The sequence below is a fragment of the Lontra canadensis genome, unplaced genomic scaffold (genome assembly GCF_010015895.1).
Source record: "Lontra canadensis isolate GAN:19392208 unplaced genomic scaffold, GSC_riverotter_1.0 scaffold16, whole genome shotgun sequence".
NCBI lineage: Eukaryota > Metazoa > Chordata > Mammalia > Carnivora > Mustelidae > Lontra > Lontra canadensis.
The window spans coordinates 3,523,153-3,533,194 of NW_022631010.1; the positions used below are offsets into that span (position 1 = coordinate 3,523,153).

The following is a 10,042-nucleotide window of genomic DNA, read 5'->3' on the forward strand; positions in this document are numbered from 1 at the left end:
TCTGAATACAGGGGGACCCATAGCGATCCAAGTCCGGCTCCCGTCACGTTTCTGCTAGGAAACCGCGGCCAGGCCGATGGAGCCGGGCGCTCAGCCCCAGGGCCCGCAAGGCGGTCCTGGGCAGCGCCAGAGCTGGGATCAGAGTGGCTGCGCGGCCGGCCGGGGGCTCTTCCCGCCCCCGCGCCCACCCCACCCCCCCGCGCCAGACGGTGCCAGGTGGGGGGAGCGTCCCCGCCCCCACCTCCGGAGGTGGCGGCCCCACGCGGCCCAACAAGCTGCCGTTGTCCCGCGGGCCCCGGGCCCGGCACACTGGGGCTTTGTCCAGCCCCCCGCCGCGACCCACGGTGGGGGGGGCCCCACATGACCGAGGGGGTAGGAGGAGCCTGCGGCGGCGGCGGCGGTGGCGGCGGCGGCGGCGGCGGCGGCGGCTCCACCACCATTTCCCTCCCTGGCCGGGGGTCGGCGGGCGGTGGTGGCGGCGGCGGCGGCGGCGGCAGCGGCGGCCGGGCAGGGGCCCCCGTTCCCCGCCAGGCTGCAGGCGCCCGGCCTGGGCCAGCAGGGCAGCTGCGACCCAAGCGCTCTCCGAGCGGCGAGCTGGGGGTGCGCCCGGACCCCCGCCCCCGGGATCATGGGGAATGGCATGACCAAGGTAGGGGGGCGGGGATCGCGCCGTCCGCACCTGGCCGCCCCCAGCCCCGCCAGGGCGCAAGCTCCGCCTGGGTCGCTGTGCCCGCCTCTGACCTTCTGGCCCTCGCCCTGAGGCGCTGTGTGTCTAAATCTCTGTCTCTCGGTGACTCTCTGACCCTGCATCCCTGTGTCTCTCTGCTCACGTCTCTCTGGGTGTCTCTGGCCTCGCTCTCCCTGTGTCTCTGTCTCTGCCTGTTTCTGTGACTCTGTATTTCTTGTTGGGTCTTTTTGTGACTCTCTGTCACTCCCACACTCTATGTCTCTGAGTCCCTTTCCCTGTTCCAGGTGTCTCTGTCTTCCTTGTCTCTGATTCCTTGGACTCTCTCTCTGGTGCTGTTTCTCCATCCTTTCCCCTCTGCCTCTGCGTGACCCTCCTTCTGTCCCTGCCTTCCCACCTCCCTCGGAATTCCCCACCACCCACCTGGCAAATCCATCTCTCTCCCTGTTCCCCCCCACAGCGTGTTCCTCTTCCCTCCCTGCTTCAAGCTCTCACCCCTACCCAAGCTGGCCTCCCCTGGTGCCCCCCTCCTATCCTCCCTAGCCCCTCTCACAGAGTCCAGGTCCAGGATGGGGAGGAGATTGCTGCCTGAGTCCTGAGGTCCAGACACCTGGTCATGGAATGGAAATGTGGGCCCCCAGCTAGGTAATGGGAAGATGTGCACCCCTACGCCACTGACCCCAGCCTGTCTCTCCTGTAGGTACTTCCTGGACTCTACCTCGGAAACTTCATTGGTGAGCACTGCCCACTCTGTCCCAAGGCTGTGGCACTCTGCCTGTCCAGGCCCATGTCCACCATTCATGCTGAGGCCCACGCACCTTGGAAGCACTCAGGAATGGGGCCGGGGGCAGGGAAGCAATGCCAGGCTGGGAGGGAGAAGGAATTCATGAGGACTAAGGGATATGTAGGATAAGTGTCCCTAGTGCACAGGGCTCAAAACACCTGTCAGATGTCAGGCAAGTCTGCACCTGCTCTGAGCCCCAGCCTCTCCCCCAGCACATGGCCCACTCACCTCACCAGGCTCTTACAGCCCTGAGGTTCCGGGTTGAGGTCTGTTCGGGGTGCTGCTTCTAGCTGGGAAACCAGGAACCTTACCCCTACAACCTTCTACACAGAGGGGAGGTTTCCGGAGACTGGATTGTACCCAGAAACTTGTTAGTGAGCACTGCCCATTCCATCCCAAGGCCATGGCCCGCTCCCTGTCCCAGGCATGTGCTAAGAGACAGGCTGATCCTGAGACTCCACACTTTTCCACGTGGAGTCAGAGAAAGCTTCAGAGAGGAAGGGGCATCTGCACCAGGGCAGGGCTTTCCCCACCCATCCCTGCCCCCCTCCCCCCTGCCCTGGCATTGATGCCCACTCTCGTGAATCTGATCTCCTCCTCTCTGGGAGCCACCTCCGCTGTTCACACCCCTTGATTTCTGAGTATTGAGCTAAGGAAACTCTGGACCCTCTTGAAGTCTGTAGCCCCATGAGGGCAGCGGCCATGAAGTTGCCCATGAACCCCCATGCCCAGCCAAGGCTGCACATAGTAAACACACAGGAAATGTGTTGAATGAAGTAGACTTAGGGAGAGAAAGAGGATATGTGTTATTTATTCTGATTCTAAAAGACCCCCATACACTGGAATTCCAGCCCCTAGAGACAGCCACTGATACAAGTGTGAGGTTTATCCTTGGGTCGGTTTTCATACATCTTTGTGGATGCAGATGTAACATTTAAAACAAAAATGGAAGTCTACTCTGCACGCTGTTCAGTCACCTGTTTCCTATGTAATAATGCACTGTGGACATGCTCGCACATCAGCACAGAGAGGTCTTTTCTAGCCATCGGCTGCACAGTATTCAAGTATGGATACACCATTATTTATGTAGCTTTCTCAGGGTGGATGTGTAGGTTGCTCCCACTTTTTAACAATTTCTCGTGTGTTTACTGTTATGAGCAGTACTGCAGAGAACATCTTCTACATACAGCTTCTGGGTGAGCAAACCTTTCTGCAGACAGAATTCCCGGCTCCATCAAGGATATGCCAGGAAAGGGTGTTTGCTATGGAAGGAACTCCAGGGGCAAGGCTGGGAAGGGGCTGGGCTGCGACTTGTGGGTGTCCCAGCAACAAGACTGAAGCCTAGGGGTGCGGTGGGACCTGTCAGACCAGGAACAGGAGGGGGCCAAGGAGCAGGGGGCTGGCAGAAGGTGGGACAAAGTGGAGAGGGAGGGGTGGGGAGGGGAGCTGGGCAGTGAGCTCCCACCTCTCTTGGCCATCAGGGACATGTGAGTCGCACCAATCAGACAGGCTCAGGCATTTCATTTCTTTCAGATGCCAAAGACCCGGACCAGCTGGGCCGGAACAAGATCACACACATCATCTCTATCCACGAGTCACCCCAGCCTCTGCTGCAGGTACTCCTTACCCCTATCCTTTGGTGGCGTACAGGTGCAAAGGGGGGCTTCAGCAGCGCCCCCAGCACCCATTTCTTAGGTACTTACTATGTGCCAGGCCCTATACTGCCTCCCTGACCCATACTTGGCCATCCTGTTAAAAACTGCCTTGTTTTACATCAGCATCCTCATTTGATCCCTATTTGGCAACCGAGGCCCAGAGAGGTAAAGTAACTTGCCTAAGGTCACACAGCCAGGAAGCTAAGGAGCTAGGATTTGACAGTCTGAGCCCAGAGGCCTCACCCTGAACTTTAAAAAGGCCCCTCCACGGGCTTTCCATTGCCCAGCTGAATTGATTACTACAAATGGATGGTTCTGTGTTCTGCGTCTTGTTGTGTAATCTTGGGCTGTGACTTTACCTGTCTGGGCCTCTGATCCTCCAGTCCCATCTGCCCCTAGAGGGGCTGCTGTGAGGATGCAAAGGGGCTGTAGGACGGTGAAGATGCTTTGCACACAGTAAAGCATGGCCCCCACCAGAAGGGTTGGTGCTGGTTTTATGGGAGTCCTAGAAAAGAGAGGGTAAGGTTGTTCTTTTTTGGGGGGTGGGGGGAGTAAGGTTGTTCTAACCCAGAAAAGGAAAGTAGTAAATCCAGAATGCTTTTGTAATCATGGGCACAGGACTTTACCATTCTGAGCCTCAGTTGCCTGATTTGTAAAATAGGAATTTTATAAATATTTATTTGAGAAAGAGAGAGAGGGAATGAGCAGGAGGGTAGAGGGAGAGAGAATCTCAAGTAGATTCTGCCTTGAGTGTGGAGCCTAATGTGGGGCTCAATCTCACAACCCCGAGATCACGACCCAAGCGGAAACCAAGAGTCAGACACTCAACCAACTGCATTACCCAGACGCCCCTAAGATGGTGATTTTATAACAGCACCTACCTTACTGAGTTGTTGAGCTCCACATAAAGGCCAACAAATTACAGCCGATCTAGCAAAGTTAATCATATTCTTATCCCATAAATAGAGTGTGTGCCACCCACTAAACGGGGATAACTGCAGGTGGAAAAAGGCTCTGGAGATCTGAAATCCAGACCAGATTTGCTGTGTGACCTCAGATAGGTTCCTTCTACTCTCTGGGCCTTAGTTTCTCCACGTGTCTGTGTTGATGGTCTCTAAGAGCAACCTTCAATAATCTGGGGATTCTCAGCGTCATTCAAACAAGAAATTTCCAGGTCAGTGGAGCCCGATTTTGCTTTATATGGCAGGCTTGTTTTGGAGGATTTGGAGTATGCAGTCACTCAATTGCACAGGGAAGGCTGTCAAGTCATGAATAGATTGACTAATGAAATGACTGCTTGCCAGATGAGTCCCTACTCCAGCAGCCTTCCCTTCTTCCCACGGGCAGCCCTGCCTCCCCATCTATCAGTGAATTTACCAGTCAGGGTTTGATAATGCCCAACAATCCCAAGGCCAAATGTGTTGCAAAGTGAAATTGCAAACCTTGCAAAAGAGGCAGGATGGTGTGACCTTGGGAAAAGTGAGTCAGAGAAGGGCTGGAATCTCACACAAAGCCATTAGCAAATGAGGACCTGGCCCAGGGTCCCTTAGCTAGGGCTGGTGGCAGGCCTGACACTGGAAAAGAGTCGTTTGAATATCAAAGAATTAAAAGAGGTTCTTGAGAAAAGTGATTATTGGAACAGGAGCCCAAATCATCCTATGATCTTGTGTGAAGGTTAAGCACCAAGTAAAGGATGTCATAGCCAGTTTGTGGGAGAAATTACTGATAATTCATCCCTTGGTTATTTTAATAATTAGCACACAGTTTTATAGCCACAATTAATGAGGTAGAAACTTATTTTCATGGTTTTTGTTTCTTCTCAAGATAATGAAATTTAATTTTTTAAAGAATTTATTTATTTATTTGACAGAGAGAGATCACAAGTAGGCAGAGAGGCAGGCAGAGAGAGAGAGAGAGGAGGAAGCAGACTCCCCACTGAGCAGAGAGCCTGATGCAGGACTCGATCCCAGGACCCTGAGATCATGACCTGAGCCGAAGGCAGAGGCTTAACCCACTGAGCCACCCAGGTGCCCCTATTTTTTATAAGACCTTTAAAAAACCTTTTTGGGGGGATGCCTGGGTAGCTCAGTAGGTTAAGCAGCTGCCTTCAGCTCAGGTCATGATCCCAGCGTTCTGGGATCGAGCCCGCCTTTGGGCTCCCTGCTCAGCAGAAAACCTGCTTCCCCTCTCTCCCTCTGTTGCTCCCCCTGCTTGTGTGGTCTTTCTCTATCTCTATCTCTCTCTCTCTGTCAAGTAAATAAATAAATAAAATCTTTAAAAAAGAAAAGGAAAATAAAAAATAGAAAACTTCAAAAGAAAAAAAAAAGAGTCTGCCTTCGGCTCAGGTCATGATCCCAGGGTCCTGGGATTAAGTCCCACATGGGGCTCCTTGTTCAGCAGGGAGCCTGCTTCTCCCTCTCCCTCTGCCTGCTGCTGCCCCTGCTTGTGCATGCTCTCTCTCACTCTGTCTCTATGACAAATAAATAAAAATCTTAAAACATAGGAAAAAAAACACACCTTTTTCAATAAGTAATCTCTCTGTGTCCAACGTGGGGGTTCGAACCCACAACCCTGAGATCAAGAAGTGCATGCTCTACCGACCAAGCCATCCAGGTGCCCCTGTTTTGCCCTTTTTTTGGTATAATTTTGTAATCCTCATTTGGAGGAGAGTCACTGTTAGTGGCCCCTTCCTACCTATTAAATAAAAGATCCCTGAATTCTTTTTATCAAGTCCTTATGCCCAGATCACCTATGAGGTTAGGATACCAAAAGGTATCTCAGAAGGTTCTGGAACCGCAGAAAGATAGAGCCAGGAGGCACTCAGCTGATATCTAGCCTCTTTGGATAGAGAGGGCAACAGTGGCTCAGAAAGGAGCAGGATCTGGGCTGGGGTCATGAGGTGCTTGGGTGGCCCAGGCCAAGGCCGGCAGCACAGCCGAGGGCCCCCTACTGCCCATGTGTGTTTTGTATTTGCAGGACATAACCTACCTTCGCATCCCTGTGGCGGACACCCCTGAGGTACCCATGTAAGTTCTCTGGAGGCACCAAGAAAGGTGGTGGTGGTGGTAGGAGGGTGGGGGTGGCCTGGGGGAGGACAGAGCAGACTCATGCCAGAAAGCTGTCCTGGGGAGCCTAGCACAAGTGCTCACTCAGACCTCTCTTTGCCTCTGTCCCAGCTACACCCTTGCCTATGCCCCAGGCCAAGACCTTTAACCTCCCAGACCTCAGTGTCTTTAGCTGTGAGATGGGGAGAGTACTCTGCCTAAGGACCAGACGCCCAGCAGACTGGAAGGGGTCAGGCTTAGCCAGTTCCTGGCCCTGGAGTTAAGACATCTGGGCTCCAGCCAGGCTTTGCCATTTTCTTGCTGTGTGACCTTGCACCAATCGCTTTCCCTCTCTGAGATCAGATGGTGCAGGTTAAGAATCCAGGACAGGGCCTGGTCTGTAACAGGGACTCAGAAGGCAGGATTTTTGTGTGTGTTATGAGCTGTAGTGCCTTCCCAGCCTGGGAGTGACCCAGACAGACACTCCTCCCAACCCATGGCTGACCACCCTTGTCAGGTGCTCTGCTTGCAGACCCCAGAGGAGTGGGACTCCTCTGTCTCCTCCCACATGTCCTTGAAAGACCAAGATAAAGCCTCCATGAAAAGAGGATCCAGGGGACCCACAGGAGAGGTGCTCCTGCCTCTGTGATGGGATTTCTCATCATTGGCTGCTTTCACTACCTGAAATGTCCCCATTGTGGCTTCCCACAGCCTTGCACTTGCACTATCATACAGGCCCTGTTCGCTGCCTGGGCCAGCCGCCCTGAGGACCCTGGGCTCTTGACATCCCATCAGTGCAGAGGGGGATGACTCCTAGGATACCTGCCTCCCAATGCTCATTACCCTATTGCTTTCTTCTCTAGCAAAAAGCACTTCAAAGAATGTATCAACTTCATCCACTGTTGCCGCCTCAATGGGGGGAACTGCCTTGTGCACTGGTGAGTTAAGAGAGGGATGAGGGGAGCAAGTAAGGGACTGTCCTCCATCACACCCAAGCACTCACACTATGGGGAATTAGGAACCTGGGATAGACCTTCTCCAGCCCGTTGTCACACATGACTGTCCGCCATTCATCTGATGGAGGTTGGTCGGGGGGGGCTCCAATCAGGGCTCTGTCCCTTACCAGCTGTGTGGCCAAGGCCAAAGAGCTGTTTCTCCCCGAGACTCCCACTTGCTCATCTGTAAAATGGAGAAAAGACTGTTACCAGATGGACTAACCGTAGGGAGTAGGTGAGATCAGGCAGGTGGCCCTGCATCCTCTGAGAGTTCTTGCTCCCTCTCCTCCCCTCCATGCTTTTGAGGAAATAGGGCTGAGCAGTGGGGGACCCCAGGCTGGGAGACAGGGACTCACCCCAGTTGATATCATTCATCCCATAACTTCCCACTGAGCACCTAGCCTATGCTGGGTTCAGGGCGGCTCTCTCTCAGAGCCCTTGCCCTAAGAACAGCTCCTCCAGCCTGTCACCCTTTGCCCCTGCTTGCCCCACTCCAGCTGCACTGACCACCTCCCCACCCTTCAAATCTTCCAGCTCCCACCTCGTGGGCTTCATACACTGCCCAGAACATTCTTGACTGGCCCCTACCCACCTTTTAGGACTCAGCTTGATGTCACTTCCTCGGAAACCCCTTCCCTAATCCCTCCCCATCCCCTCCACTACATTAAAACCTTTTCCTATATGATCCCTTAGCCCCTGGACTCCTCATTGGAGCAGTTATCCCTACCCGAAATTGTTTCCCTGGTTAGTGGCCTTCTCTCCCAACTCTCCTGAAAGCCCTGGGACAGACCATGTTTGTTTTATTCCCCACCATATCCACAGTACCTGACAAATTACAGATGGTCAGGAAACGTTTGCTGAATGAATGAATGAAGTGATTTTCCCACTCAGGCCTCTGATGTGGGAGAGTGCCCGGGGAATACTCCAGGCAGAAGGAACAGCATGGGCAAAGGAAGTGGGAAAACAGGTCCTGGCAGGCTCTTTGGGATGGGAGCTCAGAGGCAAGGGCGAGAATGAGGGCGGGTGGGAGAGCTGAGGTGGGGAGGGGGTGTCTGGGAGCAGGGCATGGAGGAGATTGGGCCTTACCTGAAGCCTGGGGGTGGGGGGTGGGTATCCCAGCTTTGCAGGCATCTCCCGCAGCACCACCATCGTGACGGCCTATGTGATGACTGTGACGGGGCTAGGCTGGCGGGACGTGCTTGAAGCCATCAAGGCCACCCGGCCTATCGCCAACCCCAACCCAGGCTTTAGGCAGCAGCTCGAAGAGTTTGGCTGGGGCAGTTCCCGGAAGGTAGGGGCTGGGGCAGAGGCAGGAGCTGGGCAGGGCTGGGAGACTGCTTCCCGCTTGAGTGGAGCACTGATGGGAAAGAAGTTAGCCTGTGCTTCAGACCTGACAGGAGATTTTCTGGGGTCTCGAACTCGCGACCCCTGAGCTAATCTAGCCTCTAGGTGTACTTTGTTTGGTCAGCCAGATGTTTTCTTTTCCTTTTTAGTTTAGTATTTGGATGCCTTTGGGCTAGACTATGGACCCTTCAGTTTGACCAGGTCCCAGCACTGCCTTCTCTATCTGCCTGGAACCTGGAGGCACTTGAATGTTTGACCCCTTTGGGGAGAAATGTCCATTCCCTTACTCCACCCCTGGGTTCCTGATAAGGCCAAAACCTCTCCTTCTTTTATACCCACTGGGCGGATAGCCAAGAGGCCAGTGTGGAGGGGGTTGCTGCTCAGGGAGGAGGACTCAGGTGGTCCCCACTGGGCTGGGGGCGGGCGTCGCTTTAGCAGGTCTGGGAGATGGAGTGTCCAAGGGGAAGTGTGGTCCAGGAGAGGGAAGGGACTTAGAGGAGGAAGGGGCTCGATGGGGGCGAGGGAAACTCAGAAGAGAAGGGGAGAGGATGCTCAGGAAGGGGAGGGGCCTAGCGAGGGGTGGGGAGCTCGCTGACCGGCGGAAGCGACGAGGACCGGGGAGGGGACCGGCCGGCAGCCCGGCACCGACCGACCCCTGGCCCCCTCCTCCCCCCCCCCCCCCCCCCCCCCCCCCCCCCCCACCCCCCTCCTCCTCCCCGCCACCCCCCAGCTCCGGCGGCAGCTGGAGGAGCGCTTCGGAGAGAGCCCTTTCCGCGACGAGGAGGAGGTGCGCGCGCTGCTGCCGCTGTGCGGGCGCTGCCGCCAGGGCCCTGCGCCGGCGCCCGCGGCCCCCGCGCCGCACTCGGCAGCCTCCGAGGGAACCCTGCAGCGCCTGGTGCCGCGGCCGCCCCGGGAGGCCCACCGGCCGCTGCCCCTGCTGGCGCGCGTCAAGCAGACTTTCTCTTGCCTCCCGCGGTGTCTGTCCCGGAAAGGCGGCAAGTGAGGATCCCGACCCGCCGTGGCGCCCCTCTTCCTAACGACCGGTCCCCTTCGGGGCTGTCTGGGCCTCCCTCGGCCTCCTGGACGGGCCCAGAGCCCGCCCCGAGCCCTGCCCCTGCCCCTGATGCCCGCCCTGCTTGTCTGCGTCTGCAGTCTGTGTGTCCTCCATCCGTGCGTCTCTGTGTCTAAGCCGGCCTGCTGCAGCCACTTGGTGCCTTAGTCCTTGGGCTGGGGGGAGGGGGCACCCGGGCCTCCACCCTTAAAGGCAGCGGGAGTGGGAGTGGGTGGGGGTGGGGGGGGTTGGATGGGCCTGGAGGATATTAAAGAGACACAGAAGCTGTCTGTCTGAGCTCCTCCTAGTCATTCAGCAAGGGGCAGGGATGCAGGACTCTGCGTGGGTAAGGATCTTGCAGGACACAGGGATGGGAGGGGGCCGGCATCCCCAAGGGTCTGGAGGAGTCCGCCACCTCCTCAAAATCGCTCTGGGCAGGGCTGAATTCCTGGACTCGGGTTCACTGCCTGACCACCCCATCCAA

General features: G+C 56.0%; 1 protein-coding gene across 2 annotated transcripts; it reads left to right on the forward strand.

Annotated features, from left to right (window-relative positions):
- The first annotated feature begins 239 nt into the window (after positions 1-239).
- Positions 240-9,594, forward strand: DUSP15 (dual specificity phosphatase 15). Of its 2 annotated transcripts, none has more exons than XM_032858931.1 (7): positions 240-600; positions 1,386-1,419; positions 3,003-3,085; positions 6,101-6,150; positions 7,032-7,106; positions 8,283-8,454; positions 9,238-9,594. In XM_032858931.1, exons 1-7 carry the CDS (start codon positions 361-363, stop codon positions 9,508-9,510), a joined length of 927 nt encoding a protein of 308 aa, XP_032714822.1. In that variant the 5' UTR covers positions 240-360; the 3' UTR covers positions 9,511-9,594. The 2 variants fall into 2 exon arrangements, with proteins under 2 accessions (XP_032714822.1, XP_032714823.1); XM_032858932.1 differs by having other exon boundaries at positions 498-649.
- Positions 9,595-10,042: the final 448 nt, after the last annotated feature.

What these genes read in the sequence shown, in the direction of transcription:
- DUSP15 (XM_032858931.1), top strand. Translation starts at nt 361, where the DNA reads ATGACCGAGGGGGTAGGAGGAGCCTGCGGCGGCGGCGGCGGTGGCGGC. An exon ending in GGGAACTGCCTTGTGCACTG is followed by an intron (nt 7,107 to 8,282) that starts GTGAGTTAAGAG and finishes TGGGTATCCCAG; the next exon opens with CTTTGCAGGCATCTCCCGCA. An exon ending in GCTGGGGCAGTTCCCGGAAG is followed by an intron (nt 8,455 to 9,237) that starts GTAGGGGCTGGG and finishes GCCACCCCCCAG; the next exon opens with CTCCGGCGGCAGCTGGAGGA.